At 42.3% G+C, this 17,748-nt stretch overlaps 1 protein-coding gene across 10 annotated transcripts; it reads right to left on the reverse strand.

Moving 5' to 3' along the window:
* Positions 1-20: 20 nt before the first annotated feature.
* Positions 21-17,748, reverse strand: LOC309714645 (catenin delta-1-like). Of its 10 annotated transcripts, none has more exons than XM_082547202.1 (23): positions 17,532-17,620; positions 16,712-16,784; positions 12,036-12,161; positions 10,459-10,622; positions 8,328-8,396; positions 8,111-8,230; positions 7,738-8,000; positions 6,882-7,163; positions 6,541-6,778; positions 6,204-6,426; positions 5,848-6,043; positions 5,616-5,733; positions 5,339-5,492; positions 5,130-5,147; positions 4,769-4,837; positions 4,540-4,667; positions 4,220-4,370; positions 3,919-4,111; positions 3,515-3,723; positions 3,379-3,420; positions 3,210-3,277; positions 2,926-3,028; positions 21-1,618 (listed from the first exon to the last, which is right to left on the reverse strand). In XM_082547202.1, the coding sequence occupies exons 4-22, from the start codon at positions 10,615-10,617 to the stop codon at positions 2,969-2,971; spliced, it is 2,760 nt and encodes a 919-aa protein (XP_082403328.1). In that variant the 5' UTR covers positions 10,618-10,622; positions 12,036-12,161; positions 16,712-16,784; positions 17,532-17,620; the 3' UTR covers positions 21-1,618; positions 2,926-2,968. The 10 variants fall into 10 exon arrangements, with proteins under 10 accessions (XP_082403328.1, XP_082403329.1, XP_082403326.1 ...); XM_082547203.1 differs by lacking the exon at positions 17,532-17,620 and adding an exon at positions 17,054-17,454; XM_082547200.1 differs by lacking the exon at positions 16,712-16,784 and having other exon boundaries at positions 17,532-17,621.

The raw sequence follows: 17,748 nt of genomic DNA on the forward strand, positions 1-17,748 counted from the left end.
CAAGCACACGTTACCAAAGCTTGTCTAGGAAAAGATCTTTATTTATAAAAAACAACCAGTTACATACGTCACTGAAAAAAGAAAAAACGAAAGCAACTTCTCAGAGCCAAGGCAGGTAATGAATGGTACATCATAATTTTACATGGATAGGCAACAGTACAAATATACTATGTGTGTGAAGAGTAAAAAACAAAAACAAAAAGATGATTGGTCTCTTTTGCCTTTAAAACAACTCTGATGTAAAAGTGGAATTATAAAGTAGAACAAATTGCATAATGCTCTCATCCACCACTCCCATACATATAAACCTCCAGAAAATAAAAAGAAACAGACGCACAAAGAAATACAAAAAAAAAAACAAACCCAAAAAACAAAATGTGCCTTCTGCCAGCCTCCCAGTTTAAATTACACCTGTATCTCTCCCAACCTGTTAAAACTCGAGTCTCCTCTGAGTACAGAAGCCTCCCAAATGTTTTAATACAGACAAGCATGTATAAAAAACAGCTACAGAATTTTATATTTAAATTTCTTCCAAAAAGTCACTTCAGCTGGTCCAGAAGAAAAAAAAAAAAGAAAAAGAAAAGATGAACAGGCAGGTGTACAGGAATGGTTAAGGGCCTTCTGAAGCTGTATGTCGAAATATTTTAGTGGCTTAGTAGTGTTTGTTCACAGCTTCATCTCAGTACCAGGTCTGAAGTGTTGGCTGGTTTAGTTGGCTAAACCAAAACAGGAAAATCCAAAATAAAGCAGCTGAAATTCTCCTAAATGTTCCATGTGGGGAGGGACATAAAGGGAACAAAACAAGAACAGCTTCATCACAGGAAGAGGAGCACACAATTTAAAAAAAAAAAAAAAAGCATAACTGATGGAAAAACATGTGGTGTCATCTGGATCAACACACAATCATTCAAAAGGTCCATATTCATTTTCCACGTGCACACACACCCACAGGTTTACTGTATGATAAATATACACACACCTGCCCTTTCTTGTCATCCCAACTGAGAGAAAATAACTCTAGACAGGAAAATAACTCCTATATAAACATTCTCAATCTACAGGGCGGGCTGTCGGTGTGTCCCAACCTCCCATTAATTAAATTAATGAGCCAAAACTACTGCAGTCACCCCCCTTTTCTTTTTATATACAGTATATACCCTACTTAAATGTCTAAATACAAACTTATCAGGGCCAATGTCAGGTGGCTGTAACATGACAATAAAATTGCCAAGAGGAAAAAAAAGAAAAAAAAAAAAAAAAAAAAAGTTAACAGCATGGAAAAAAAAAAAGCAAGCCAGAGGACAACACCAGAATCAAATGATTGTCAACAAAGGTGATTGCCTTTACAGAATAATTATAAGTTATAAACGGAATACATTTCTGCTGCTACAACTGAATTTGCACGTGTGTGTTGCTTGAAAGTCTTTGCCTGCAACACAACCACTTTCTTTGGATGCCAACCCCCCCGCCCCCATGTTTTGATCCCATTTGTGTGGTGATAAGAGAGAGAAACGGGGAAAGGAAGGGGTGAGGAGAGGGAGAGTCTGGATCTTCTCTCCTCAGTAGCAGTGGTAGGGCAGGGACGGCCCAGTCTGGGTGATGCAAACTATCAGTTTTTCTGGAGGAAGAGACAAAAACACAATGATTTAAAAAAAACAAAAAAAACAAAAAAAAAAAAAAAAACCCACAAGTACAAAAGATATGTGGCTGATTTAGACATCAAACAAGGAGGCAACACAAAGACTTGTGTGGTATAAGTATGGCAATCTACACACTAGTGTTGTCACAGTAAACGACCTTTCAACAGGAGGCTACTATAATCACATTACTGCTTTAGTTTAGTTAAATTAGATTCTAGTTCCTGGCCTGCTGCCCTGCACATAGAACTATTCCATAATAAACTGAAGTCTGTGCTGAAGTCAATCATCCATTAACGACTCTAAACAAGTGACCGGGCTGCTCTGTGTGTGATTTGTTACGTGTCTTAACTGCCAAACATGTTTATTTAAAACCCTCACCGTTCTGGTCATGCAGTCAGGAACATTTTACAAAGTAATCCAAACAAAGCTGTTAAGAAATAGCACTTTTTGCCACTACTTTCCTCACAAACTCAAAGAAATCAATGAAACCCATTTCTATTCTTGGGTGTCTGTTATTGTAGTAGCCGACACAACCACAAGAGTGTGCTCTCACACACAAATAACAACCCACAACAGTGGATCTCCGAAAAACCAGACAAATATTTCACAACATGACAAAAGCATTAACACTTCCCGACATTCTTAAATCCACTCCAGCAGCTGATTGTAAAGGACTTTGAGGGGGACTAAGATTAGAGTAGCTGTCACAGCAAAACTGCTTTGGGAAGCATCAATTTCATCAGAATCGTTTTGATTTTCATGTGCCATTTCTTGCCAAGAACAACAAATGTGACCAGTAACTTTTTTGTATGGCATTTAACAAAATAAATGCATGCATAAGGCACAAAATGGGCCTGAAGTTTCATGCCATTTGTACCAAACAGTCCCATGAGATCATGTACAGCAACCGGGTAGAAAACTGACACAGAACTTTGGTTTTGTATTAAAAGGACTGTAAGTAACTTTTAAAACTGTGGTATTGTGACAACACTAATGCATAAACAGTTATTATTCTGAGGATCTAAATGTTGTTATTTAATGATCAGCCCGGGGTTCGGATTTACAATGACAGAGGACAATGCACAAGGAACACCTAGCAGCATACTATACCAGCATGAATACACAACACATCAGGGTATCTCATATTTAAGCATCAGTACAACGACACCTCTGCCTGTTTTAGTTCACAATCAGACTTGGACCAGGTTTCACTCAGGTTTTCAGTTATTAGAGACAAAAAGGAGTTCATAAAGTTCATGCAGGAATAGAGGTCAGTTGGACATACCATGCTGTTACATGCAGAGGGGGGTAGAGGGGATGGGGGAGGGCTAACCATCGTAGGAGTCCAATAGAGGCAGGGAGCCCTTTCTGCCCCCATACACCCCTCGCTGAGAGAGGAGCCGAGAAAGACAGAAAGAAGGCGGACAGGAAATGAGTGTGAGAAAAGATGTGTCAGTAATCGTGAGGTTTTAAAAGGTTACAATCAGGAAATATTCAGAGCTGTGCAGGAGGTTAGGGATTAATGTCATTAAGCCAGCAATCCAACATGTTAATAGTGACTTTAAGTACCGGTAAAGTGTCTGTGGTCTCATCCAGAGTGTGTCTCCTTTCTTTCTGGTCCAGTGTAGAGTAGGCCTCTGAAGGAAGATGAAAACAGGTTAAAATTTGCTAAAGATTTAATCTTGAGGCAGAACAAAAACCCCCAAAAACAAAAGAAATCTAAAAGAAATCTACTAACCAGGGCCAATGTCATTCAGGGGAATCATGTCCCTCTTTTCCCCTGACACAAAGAAAAACAATTCATGAGTTAAGCTGTAAAACTCTTCATAAATAACCCTCCTGCAAAATTTAATGTAAATACTTTCTCTGCTCACCTCTGTCCAGGAGGGGTGTAGTGCTGTCTTCATAGGTGCCGTTAGCTCGAGTGCTCGGGCCGTTAGTGGTAGTGGTGCCTGGGTTAATGTTAACCATGAAGTCAGTTTTCTTCCAGCCGTCTTTCTCAAGAGGTCGGCGCAGTTCCTTGTGAGCCCAGACGAGCTGCAGGACCTGGCTCGCCCCCCGCACTTCGCGATCAGAGCGCTTGCTGAAAGATAACCAGAGATAAGGGTTTGAGCTGTTATCATCTCTGATGAGTTTTGTTATATAACACACACACGGTTTACACCGGTTAGAAAACAGCTGCTTTTATACACAAAAAAAAAAAACAAAAAAAAAAAACAAAACAAAAAAAAAAAAACACATACGCAAAGCACCTTTTCTACACTCAGAGAACACTTACCCATCTTTGTTGATTAGCACCAGGCTCTCGATGCCTCGTTTCTCTCGAAGGACCTTTGCTGGCTCCAATCTGTTGCCTAGCACCTCACTGAGCGTGCTCAGTACAGACACAACTGTCTCCTCGGATAGATTACGCCCAGACTGATTCTGGGCTCCAGGCAGGTTGGCCACAAGGTGAGGCACTGCATGCAAACCTGCAAGAGAAACTCTTACTCTTAACCCAAGTGCAATGAATGTTTAAAAAAAAAAAAATGACACAGATGCTAAGATAATAGATAACAGCTAAGAAGAAACAATCTTACCTAGCAGTTCACAGTTTCGGTTGTCAATGGCAAGATTCCTCAAAGCTCCAGACATTGCACGAACCACACGATCATTGCCATGAGCCAGCAGTTCTGCCATCATGGGGAGTCCCTGCTCATGACGCACCTTTGCCCTGATATACCGACCATACTGTATGAAAAGCACAAAGAACAGATCAACTTTAGTTGTCATCTAATAACATAAAAACAAAGACAGACCCAACTATTCAGGGTTCATGCACTTTTAAAGTTCAAAATTAAACATTAGCCTTTTATAGCAGAGAGCCAGCTCTGAATCACTGATAAGAAATGATACTAACAGTCCACCGGCCAGCACACAGGTTCTGGATGGCGCCGGCAGCAGCCTCGAGCACTGATGGGTTCTGGCTCTCTTTGAGCAGTGACGTGTAAACACGAACCACTTCAGGCTGGAACAAAAGCTCATAACCTAAAGTTGGCAGAGAGAGAGAGTTGTATGCTTTTATATGAACACAAGCTCCCTGATCAACTATAAATCATCTGAAAGAGAAGCAGACACACAAATAGTACCTCTGGCAGGTGTCGTTCTCTTTGGAATATCAACCATATCTGCACTTCCATCATCTACATCCTTCTTTCCTGCAGAAAAAAAAAAGAAACAGCAGATAAGACAGATATAGTGATGTTGGGAGGGGGGGAGGGGGGGGGGGGGTATAACCATTTTCATATTCTCAGTCTTGTTATCTGGTCCAACATGCAACCAGTGGAACAAGCACCATCAGCATGCAATGCTATGTGTGATCATGCCTGTGGAATGCGTGTAAATTCAACGTTATTTCTCCAGGTGTTTCAATATGCATTAGTAAAATAATGTGATGAGAGGGATGGACAGCTTCGCAGGTTCGTGAGAACACCAAACGCAAACTCTTACCTTTGGAAAACCACTCATCTAAACAGAGCACAGAGAGGAAGAAGTGAAATAGGGTGGGAAGAAATAAGGAGGGAGAAAAGGAAAGGGGGGGAAACAGTAGAGTGTGAAAAACAGGGAAAGGGTCTTCTGCCACCAAAAAGCTCAACCCCACCAGTAACTGCCACTCACTCAACCACAAATCTGACACAATGTAGCTGTAAAACACCAACCTTTGCCTTTTCTAGAGCCAAAGCAGCCGCCCTTACTGGCTGGAGCTGGGCCCTGGTTGACAGGTATGGCCTCTGCGTATTGTTCAGAGCCGGGGATTTCACGGTGAACCTGATAGGACAGATTCCTCAGAAGGCAGACGCAGTTCTCCACCAGCTATAGGAAGAAGGGGTGAATGGGGACAAAAGGCTCAAACTCCAATTTTTATTTATTCATTTATTTTTTTAAATCGCACAACTGTCTTGCGAAAAAAGGGACAGTTATAAGTGAATTTTTAACCTTATTGTCCACATCTTTGCAGTTGATCTGTGACTGGACCATGTACATAAGTGAATCCACCAGCCCCGTGCATTCCCTCAGCTTTCGCCTGGCCTCGCTGCGTTCTGAACTCACATTCCTGAAGTAAAGGGAGAGAAGTTAAGCACATAATTGCATGTTTTCTCCTTAAAATAAGCTTCCTTTTCTCCTTCTTCAACTTCCTCTGCTTTGCATCCATTGATCTCTTGCATACCTAAGGCAGCCAGCAGTGTTGGTCAAGGCGGTCTGCCACTCCATATGGCGTGGTTTGCAGCTTTCTTCTCCTCCTCCGCTGTTCCCTCTCTCCCAGCCTGAGTGTGGAACAATCACCTCGTCAACTAGGGCATGCAGGGCGTGGTCCACAATCTCCATCTTAACTGAATCGTGGGATGAAAGGTTCCACAAGGTGCCTGGGATAATTTAGAATGAATATTAGAATGAAATAAAGAGACAGTTGAGCCTTTAAAATAAGAAAATATAACCACCACACAAATCTTCCAAATAGTAGTAACATTTAAGAGCCACATATATCAAAAAACAAAAAACAAGTATTTTACATAACAGTGATACCTGTGATAGTGTCTGTGAGATCCTGGTTGTGCGTTTTCCTCAGTAATCTAACCAGAGCAGGTACGCCATCGCAGTTCTTGATGGCGATTTTGTTGTCTTGGTCTCGTCCATATGAAATATTCTTCAGAGCCCCGCAGGCTGAGTGATGCACATCCTTACTAGGATGGTCCAGCATCGACACCAAAGCTGGGATGCCCTTTAGGCGGCGCACCTCTGATTTAACCTACAAACATAATTAGATACTTCCTTTAAAAAAAAAGAAATTAGCAGAAGAAACACTACAACTCAGCATACAAAGAGAGAACTACCAGAAACACAATTGCAGAGTTTGCTTTACCTTGTCATTTTTGAATGTGAGGTGCTGGAGGAAGGCAGCAGCGTTGGTCTTGACAGGGTCCAGGCGGTAATTCAACATGGCGATAACCTCCGGAAGCTCTGGCTGTCTCCACGAAGTAGGAGGTTTTCTCAATGTGCTGTCCAGAGAAGCCATGCTTCCTCTCTCCATTGTCATCGGGACGGCCCAGGCGTATGGCTCAACGCTGCCTATGTCACTGTCCAAAGTGTCCTCGCAGCTCCTGTAAAAGTGGATGGAAGCATTTATCAAGAGTGTTTATTTATCAAATAAACTATGTAATGTTGTGAATTGACTTAGTGCAGAACAGTACGTTTTTATTTTACCTCAGTCTTCGTCTATCAATACCCCCAGGCCCCGGTCCCAGGCGTGGCATGGTACCATAGCCTCCAGGGTGCATAGGTGGAGGCCCCATTCCATATTCATCATATCCCATGCTACGTTGATCATCCTCCAAACCATAGTGACCGTGCCCATACCGCATCTCCATCGCAGAGCCCATGGCCCTCATTCCCCGACCCACCTGGGGCTGTGCTGCGTACGGGTCGAGCTGCTGGCGGCTCGGAGCCCGGTAGCCAGAGTCCAGAGTCCTGTAGCCATCCATTGGCCTGAGTAAAGATGGCAGTTATGAAAGTGATGAGTCGGGTTAGCTTAATCCTTTCTTTTCCAAAGAAAAGACAGTGTTAGATTGACAGAGATAGCAGGATAGGTGCTGCTAATGTGGAAAAGATCGACACGTGTTATCTGATGTCACATCTCGGCTTCTGCCTGACACTTCATGGTCTGTGGACAAATGCGGAACAGATGTTTATAGACTGGCTATGTTACCATCATGTTATTATGGTGTTAAGTTCAAGGCCTGTCAACTATAAATTCTGCTCATGTCAGTTTCACACATGACTGAATGATTATTTAGAATATGCACTACAAAAAAAGCATGCTTAAAAAAAAAAAGGGGGAATTATATTTAGCTTTGAATTATTGAGTGTGGAAAAACATGTCTATTAGTATTAACAAGGGCTAAAAAGTTAAATAATTAATGAGGCAAAACAGGAAGTTATTCCCCTGTATGCAATGATGGAAACTTCCGTTACACTGTGGCTTGTAAAGACGTGTATGCTTGAATGTAGCGCAAAGCAGTCACCATTAAACGTCAAGACACTGTCTAGAAGCATCAATCACCTGTAGCGATCATCCATGTGTGAACCCCTGCTCAGACTAGCGTAGGCCTCTGATGGCAGACCTCCGCGATAGTCATCGTAACCACCCACAGGACCATAGTGGTAGTTTCTGGGTACTGTAGCAGTGGGGTAGTCCATTCCACCAGGCTGCCTGTAAGGACGGTCCAATGTGGCGCTGTAGACGCCCATACCAGGCACTGACAAGCCCCCATCGATGGACAATGACTCAGTAGGCAGGACTGTGCGCGATATCGGTTTCTTCATCTGTGGCATAGTGAGATCAGTCCAGTGTTTTAAAATGTTCATGGCTAAATTAAAATTTTATAACGTCTGATATCATCGGTGAAAATGAAGCATGCGCTAGATTAACATACCCCATTGTCCATCCGCCGCGTGGTTCCTTCTTCGGAAAAGACTGAATGCACTTCCTGAGATTCATCCTCTGGCGTGTAGCTCTCATCTAGAGCGCCATGTGCAGGGTCCACCATCCTGTACTGTAGCAAAGACACCACACGTGTAAATATTTAAGCATAGATAAAAGAACATTATTTTTTTTTTTTTAAATGTGCTTAACTTTGTACAATCACATACCTGTGTGCCGTTTATATATGTGTCTGTCAGCTTCAGTCGTTCTATGTCTGCATCCCCTAAACGCCCGTTCTGGGATAAAAGAGGAAAACATGACTGAAATACACAGGAAAAAAAAAAAAATTAAATATACTATTACACTGAAACAATATACAAGATTGAGGGTAAAGGCACAGTTCCCAGTAGTCTGTGCTGTCTACTTTTAACCACTCAGATGATATTACTGCTGCTGAAGCACATTCAGTGCTGACCAAACCGTCCCTGCATGTTTATGGTCTGTGAATCACTGCCAGACACGAAGGAGGACATTTTGGAATGCAGCCAGTCATCCTCACACCTCGTTTCCTCCTGCACTAAACTCTTATATAATCAAAGGCTGTCACAGTGTACGACTTGGGACACTTTCTTTCTAAACCACAGTAACACTCTAGCAATGCAACTACCTCGGTTAGTGGCAATCACATGCAAGCGCAGCACAACTGAGCTATTTTGGAAGCGTTTATCAGCAGCTGTTTAGCGTTTCGACACTCAGCTTCAGTATTACTGATATTGCCGACCAGAAAAATATTTAAAGACCTTTTACAATTTCTTCCACTTTGTTGCAATGCTACTGCGGTTTATTGTGTGCCCACAAGGAAGCAGGGCTGTGTTTTTGTTTTTTTTAAAAAGCGATATGAAGATTGGAATAGCAGACTGTGCATACACCGTAAAGGAAGCACAAACTTCCTCTAGAGCTGGTCCTTCCTTTAATACCATCTGATTTACAAACAACTCTGGTATGCATTTGAACCCATAATCGCAGAACAGATACTGTGTGCCTTTATCATAAAGCATTGACAGCTATTACAAAGTTTTTGTAGCCTTCAGGCTTTCAAGGATTTTCATAAGACAAAACATGAGATCTAATCAATGTCAGCACGCCCTGAAAAAGGAAGGAAAACATTTAAGAACTGCTTACAAAAGTGTGCCAACATTTCTCCTCTGCTGTAAAAGTGTGACTTGATCAAACAAACAAAAACAGGTCCATTATTTTCTAACTGCTCAAATAAGCGCTATGGTAAAGAAAAATGGCACATGATAACAGTGGGACCACATAAATTATTAGTCTGGAAAACAAAACAAGTGGGAGTCACAGCTAAACCTCTAAAAAGCTTTAAATAAATGTAAGAAAATACCTACTTATAATAGTCCCTCTTTTTTTAATTTATTTGAAAAAGAAAATGTAACGTCTTATAACATCTGCACAAAATCCATTATTGTCATTTAGCAAATCTGCTAAATGACAACAAAATAAGTGCTCTCAGTTGTCAGATATAATGACATATTGACAGCATCAGAGCTAAAATGTGTCAGTTAATGGCCAAATGGTCAAAATGTATCCACTGTCATTTTGAAAAGCCATCCTAAGCCAACCTGTCAGCTTCCTGCCAAACCTGGAAGCTCTGTGGAGCAGCCATAACAATTTCTAACGTACAACACACAAATTTGCAAGTCTAATAGATACAACATGCAGCACCAACACACAGACAGTTAAGACTGATGCATACAGCAGAAATGAATATCGACTTTTAAACAGCCATTCATCTAGTAGAGTTTAAAACAAATGAGGATGCGACATGATCACAAAAGAAAAGAATCTGATCTTAAAAAACAAAACAAAAACTTGGAGAAGAAAACTTGTTTAGAGGACTATGCAACACATGCACAATGCTGTGAAGGGATAAGAAAATTACTGAAATTCCACAGCAGGGGAGAATGAAAAATGAATGCGAGTCAGAGTGCGTCTGGTGAGTGACACTGTAGGCATGCTGATAGGTTTTGAAGGCATGTAATGATAAATTTGCAGATGAGAGTTAATGAGTCAGACATATGTTATCAGAGTCCATAAAGAAAGATCTAAAAAAAAAAAAGTTACAAGAATGACGCACAGAAAACGCCCTTGCTGAGCACTGGATGGGAGGAGGTGGGACCAAGGAGATAGGGGATGAGTGATGGACGGATGAATGTCAAGAGACAAACGATGCATGAACTCACGCCAAGGGTTGGATGGAGGGAATAATGATCCATACAATCAAAGACGTAGAGGTGTGGAAATGACTCAAGATGGGAATATTTGGGTTCTTTGGGGAGTTACCTGTGTGTGAGGGAGGGGACGACCCAAGGTTGAGGGGCTAGTGGCGGGGAGGCCCACTCTCCTCCTCTCCTCCTCCAGCGCCCTGGTCAGCTGTTCAAACTGCACCTCCTGCTCCCTGACCGACTCCAGCAGAGCCGCTGCGCTCTCGCACTGCTCCATACACACTACACAGCCCCAAGGGGAGAGAAGGGGGCGTTACACACATGCATACAGCCCTAAAACAGGCTACAGCAGTGGGAGAGAGTGTATAACAAAAACACACTCTCCAAACAGAGTACAGCGAGATCCAGCTGATGCATGATTTGAATGGGGAGGTGGTTATCCTCAGATCTTGCTTGGTAACTAAGACAGAGGTTTTTTAGAGAGCTACGGGATTTCACAAGAGTTCGCTTCATGATTTGGCTTCAGTGATGAAATTACAATGGTTAGCGTAAAGACACGCCTCCAACTGAACGTCAACCAGAGAACTTTCCCAATACACTAGAATTTTACAGGAAGAGACTTCCTGTCATGTCCATTTCATTCATCTCCCCCCCCCCAAATGTCACAACTATGAGCAATATTTCCCACATATTCACACGTCATCAACAGCAACAGACAAGGATTCTACACACACAGACAAAAAAATAAATAAATAAAATTAGGTGTTCCTCTTGCACTCTGTCGCATTTCCGAGCACTTTGTGACAAATACAAGACAGAGCAGTTGATTCATTTTCCTTGTCAGTCACATCCTATGGGGCTCAACTGAATGAGAGACTGCTTAGAAAACCAGTACCAGCGACTGGTCAGCCTGCAGGCAGAAAACTTTGTAACAGAGAACTTTTGCAAAATACAAGGAAGGAGAAGAAAAAAAAAAAAAAAAAAAAAAAAAGATGAATTGAGGAAAACTGATTTTAAAAAATAAATGTCTTTTTTGGCTAAAATAAATATATTTGCATGGCCAACCAATTTAAATTCTGCGTGGGAAAATTTACAATGTTCAAAGGATTAAAACAAGAAAAAGAAAAAACCCTGAAATCCCAACTTCACTGGTAAACTGCAGCAGAGAGGAAGTGGTAGCAGAGGTTTATAGCACTTAACCATAAAAGTTTGTTAAATCATAAAACGTGGATATGTAGTATTTTATCACAACATTACGTCAATGACTGCATGCAGTTTAATACACCATCATTAAATAAACAAAGATATCCTCTAAATTTTGACACTGTCCGATACCACACAAGAAATAAGACGCCAAGAAAAGTTTTTAAAACATGTATTAGTATCTTTGTATCACAAGACATTTCATGGATAAAGTTTCAGATAAGAGCAGAGAAAAGCTAAATGCTGTCCTTGGATAAGTCACTCCCCCCCACATTCAAGTAGAATAATTTCTGGTGATAAATAGAAAATCCTTTATATAAACAACCTTTACCCTTAGAGAATGAAGCTTTTTTTTACTGAAACAGGAAGCTTAACACCACAACTTACAACCTTTAACCCAAAAGAGAACTGCACACTTCTCCTTATGGGTTGACCACTAAAAATGCACCATCTGCCTTTAAACTGGGTTCACAGAAAATCCAAAATACACACCTTAACCTGTGGGCAAGGTTTTGGTAGAAGAGGTGAGAGATCACACCAAGTTCAGAAGTGGCACTTTAGTTGTTCATGTGTGGAAAGTGACCCAACCACCGAGCCCCAGAAGCAGGTAGAAATGGACTGCAGAGAAAGAAAGGAGAGGTGGAGGAAAGAGGGCGAGAAGTGTTTTAGAGAAGACGCATCGGCTTGAAAATCAGCAACACAGTGAGAATACCGTACAAGCGTGTCAACGGGGGTTGTTTGCTCGCTCTGTGAGGAGGAAGGCACAGCAGGGAGACAGATATACAGTAGTTTCAGCCTTTGGACACACCCTGTATTTACTCAACATTTGGCCAGAATATGGAGGCTAGCTGGGGAAGTTGAACAACCTGCACCTATTTCTAGGTTGGATAACATCGATTTTCAGCATAAAGAGCTTAAGCAAAAGCAGGTTTTAGAGATTCTAACATATGTTCTTCTTACTACCTCTTCTTTTTGCCCTTTTTTTAATCCAAGCTTTTCTCTCTAATCAGTTTTCACCCTACCTGTAACTCCGAGCATTAATTCCCAAATCTCCTAACTGCCTTATATCCCCTCCCTCTATATCCTTTGTTATTGTACCTTAAAAAGAGACATTGTTATACCAGAGGCAAGCAACTGGATAGTGGAGACTCAGATCCTCTTATCTGGTGATACACCCTGTTCTGCAGCGGCCCAGCTCTTCATGAGGTGAATAAACCCGCTATTGCTACACACCTGCATGACCGGTTGGACGAGGTGGGGGGGTGACTAAATTTCAGTCACACTGTCTGGCGCACATGCACCAACGCAGCTGAAAGTTTGAACAAGAAACAGGGCCCTGCATTTACACTTCAGATAACAGGTGTAGAGCAAAGCACAAAGCAAGCATTGGGGCTCAAGATGTGATGATGAATGACTCGTCGTTTGACTTTCATGACCCAGCATGAGCTTATAAAGAAAATAATTAAAAACAAAACTATTACCACACACTATTACCACACAGTAAGATCATTTTCTCAGTTTCATTTTACCTAGTAAACTGACAGCTGCAGTGCCTGTCTGTTCCTGTACGAATTTCAAAATAATGACTAACAAAGCACACGACATTTAAAAAAAGAAAAACATAAAATAAAATCCCAGAATGGGGTGTGTTCAGTATGGGAAAAGAGGGAGGGAAAGTGGGATGACCTGATGAGGAAACCAGGCGTGGCTTAAGTGTTTCCTAAGACAAAGGAATCCACGAGAACCAAAACCAGCATTTGCATGTGGGATAAGGCTGGCTGCCAGGAAGTGATATGATGTCACCTCATTGACTCACAGAGAGTCATAACCTCCTACCTGAGCAAATCACAAACTGCTGTCGTGTTACCCACATGCCTTTATATGGTCACAGACCAGACAGGGTTGATTTCATCCTTTAGAGATTGAGATGAACAGACTTTTAAGAGCTGGAAACAAATAAAACAGATGGACTTGTAGGAAAGATGAGGGAATGAGAGGGTGAAGCTTGGGGGGGTTGGGGGCGATAAGGAAAGGAGTGCTGAATCAAAGATAAAAGCTAATCTTGCATTCCTAGCATTGTCTCCTGCCAATTTAGCACAGCAGCCCACCCACTCATCCAGTGTGGAACAGGCTAAGGAGGACACTAGCTAATAATCACTCAGAGATCAGAGTTTACTGTGCTTTTGTGGCACTTCAAGGCAGGTTTACTGGTCATTGTGACCCAAACACAGCAAAATAAACTAATCAAGTCTCTAAAGCTGCTCTGTTTACATAGCTTTGTGATAAACTCGCATAGTCTCAATTCTTGGCTTGTTAAAATCATTAATATTATCATTACCTGTCTGTAGGCCATCTTATTGAACTAATGAGCACTAATGCCATTTGCACAAGATTAATTATAAACCATGATGGATATTTCTTGGCAGGCGAGAGTGTGTGTGTGTGTGTGTGTGTATATACACACACACACACACACACACACACACACACACACACACACACACTGTGTGTGTATATACACACACACACACACACACACACACACACACACACTGTGTGTGAGCAAGTGTGTTATTGTGGTTTAACCACAGCCAGGAGGGAATTTGCAGCTGTCAGCCTGGGAGGCTGGAGGAACAATGAGAAGTTTGTGCAACTGAGAGCACAGGCGCAAGTGTGAAAAGGGTTTGGGAGCAAGAAAAAGATCATAGGACACATTTGACTGTGCACGCATCTGTGTTTATAATGTCACTCTTTACATGCGCATGGCTTCTGTCCTCCATCCGACTCTCTCTCTCACAGCTGTTAGTTTTGGCCTTGAAAGTCAGCGCAGAGTTTCGCTGAACAATGAAAACAATCAATGTCGTCCCACTGCCGCTCCCCTTTCCCCTCATAGCCACTTCCTGAGAAACAGGATGTTATGAATTCGACATCAGAGCTGAGGAGAGGTCCGCAATGGCGTCTTTGGCTCACTATAAATCCTCTACCCCAATAGAACCAGTTGTACACAAACCTTGAAAACCTACCTAAGGTACACTTTCATAAACCACCAGCTGATGGTTGTCTTCTTCCATCAACAGAGTGTTTTGCTGCGGCGAAAATCCCCCATGGTCAATATGTTGATCACACGACCACAAGGCACTTCCCACCCTGCCAATATTGTTCTCCATTTACTGGTTTCTGTTCTGCTTTTGTGAACTTTGGGAACCAATTTTTATGAACCTGCATAGCTAAGTCATCGCAATTTATTTTAAAATAAGAAGTTAGTAGAGCATTTTCTTTTTTAATATAAAATCTGGGATAACATCAGAAAAACTCTGACACACTGACATTATCATGAGTTCCCTTTTCTAATGCTAAATGTGAGAAAGAAAGTGAGAAACTCAGCATCACGGCTGCTCCAGCTACTGGAAATGATCTTATGAGTTAGGTGTCATTAGGTGTAAGGCCAGATCGTGCACAGGGCAGCAAACACGTGGCGTGTCCACATATTGTAAACTTTGGACGGTTACATGCTCTGTTCTCACATGAGGTACATCAAACATTACTTTCACTCGAATCTCCTAGAGATTACAAGTACAAAGTCATTCACTTTAATCACAGTTATGCTTTTAAATAATACTAAAACAAGAAAATTATTGTTTTGCTTTTTAGCGCATTTTCCTTTATTTGGTCCCAAAAGTACACCTGCAACTACCTGAAAACTCAAAGTTTCTGCTTTTTAAAAGTTTAATAAATCGACTAACCAAAATCTGAGTAAGCAGACGTTGTAACTTTATAACTGAGCACTTCAGACTGGTTAAAAGACTAGTTCATGTCTGATGCGACCAAATTAAATGTTTGCGGTGACTGTTTGCAGGCTCCATCTAAAATCAGTCTATTTTTGGGCTGTTGATTCAAGAAGCAGAGTGGTCTAACCACTGAATCAGATCACCATCTTCTCTTGGGTTTCAGACATTGTGGTCTGACATATATACACATACATACGTACATACACACATACACACACATATATCTGTCAAAAACATATGCCCAGAAAGACCAACCTAAGACAAAACATAAAGTGCCAGAGGAAACAAATGGAGCAACCCTACATGTGGACTTCAGGTACAGAGTCACAACATGGACTTATACACATTTTTAAAAAGTCTATGTAACTACAAAAACAAGTTTTCCTATTTTGTTCTTTAAAAGAGCCACACTGTTCCAAGTCGACCATGACAAGGAGAAGTAAAAGAGGTTCAACATGTCAAGTACCGTGCCTTGAGGTCAACTACAACATCTGATCGAACACTGACACACCACGAGTCAGACAGCTCCATCTGATTCTGCACCCATCAGTCAACGTGACTCACTCACTCCTGTCAGGGGATATCTGATCATACTCACATGTAAGCAACAATATAGCCTCTGTCCACTTAATTAAAATCTAGTCAGTAACAGAGGCACCTGCACCAGCTCCCACTGAAACAAGATATTCACTGCTGAAATGCACATCTGTTCACACATCTCAAAGTAACTAACTGCAATTTGCTCTCAAGTCAGTTTGATGCCATTGGTGGTAGTTTAAGCTGAGCATGGCTTGTAATGGGATTGAAGCTTTAGCCTCCTAATCCACTTACATCCTAACGCACACACACAGTTAACATGCACGAACGTAGATGGACACACACACACACACACACACACACACACACACACACACACACACACACACAAGGCCCTTCGGGGATTAACCTGTACACCTCAAGAGAGCAGACACAATTGTAGTCTGTGTCGGCAGCACGCATCAACAATCAAACAAGGACTTGCAGACAGTGTGGTGGCACCTGGAACACATGAGTCAGCTACAGGTAAAGTGATAGGTACAGGAAGCCCGTGTAAAACACATTGTGTGCATTTGTGCCTTAATGAAACCAGTGTTTGTGAGTTCAGGCACACAAACAGGCTGACAGTTATCCCCACCCAGGCACTTTCCTAACAAAAACAAGTCCACACAGGACTCACACAACAGGTTCACAGGCTGACAAGCTAATAATCCCAGGATGTGTGGCAGGCTGCAAATGGAAGACCATTAACCTCAGAGAGTTCTGCAACATATACATACACGTCTAACCAAACAGGTTTCCAATTATGCTCCGGGACACGGGAGAGCTCCTAATCGTAATTACCGTCAAGCCTGTGCAATCTGCTCCCTTCTCCAGCTGAAAAATATGGATGCTACCCGCAGAAAGGAGGCATCAGCTGCAACGATAAGTAGGTCAAACCACAGTTAAGTGCAGACAGGCAAAAAAGAAAAAACGCTCGAGCATCACACTGCCATATCTGCTTGAACACCCCAAAACCTATCACCTGCAAGATCAGCTAACTGCTAGCACCCCTTCTGAAATCCCACGCAATGTCGGGAATTGATTTGCTAGCGTTAAGATAGCAGCGTGGGGCAGGAGCGACGCGGTGAGCTGGCACACAGAGACATAAATAAAAGGCGAACAAAGACCACGCATTTGACTTACTCTGTAGTTGCGCTAGCGCTACTACACAAATAAATGACAACGCCGGAGATCAAATCAGCCCAAGTTGGCGTGAATGCTCGCTCAGCACCCGCATGACCTCGTTTGGCTGTCTTGCAGCGTTAGCATCACAATAACCCACATAGCCGTCCCAGATCGCTGCCAAAAAATAGCCAGGCTAGCGTTAGGGTAGCAAAAACAGATTAGGCACGGGAATATTCGGTTAAAGCGTCCTTCACAGTCAGGTCTGACGGCTTTCTTTGTTTTATCTCCTGGCACCAAAGGCTTGTTTGAGTCCTGCACGGCGAGCAATAGAGGGTCTCGATTTGAACTTTACGTTAGCATCGTTAGCTAGCCGTGGAGAGTCGATGCTGTGACCACTCCTTGCCAGCGCTGCAGTGCACCCATAATTTGATGGAGGGGGGAAAAACGCGACCCCCAGCACACGCAGCCATATGGTAACATTTACGAATTTACTCACCTGCTCTTGAAAAGCCTGCCCCTTCCAGACGGTCGTTTTTTTTTTTGTTTGTTTTTTTTACTGTTTTCTGCCCTCTTTTTTCCCCCTCCTTCTCCGGGTTCTGGGTCAAGCTCGTTAAAGACCGAGCGACATCACCGAGTTTTCTATCAAAAGAGAGGGCGGGATCAACGGCTACCGTAAAGACGCAGGCGCACACAAAATTCCTCCTCTCATACAG

This window comes from Aulonocara stuartgranti (genome assembly GCF_965226115.1).
Source record: "Aulonocara stuartgranti genome assembly, chromosome: 2".
In the NCBI taxonomy this organism is placed as follows: domain Eukaryota; kingdom Metazoa; phylum Chordata; class Actinopteri; order Cichliformes; family Cichlidae; genus Aulonocara; species Aulonocara stuartgranti.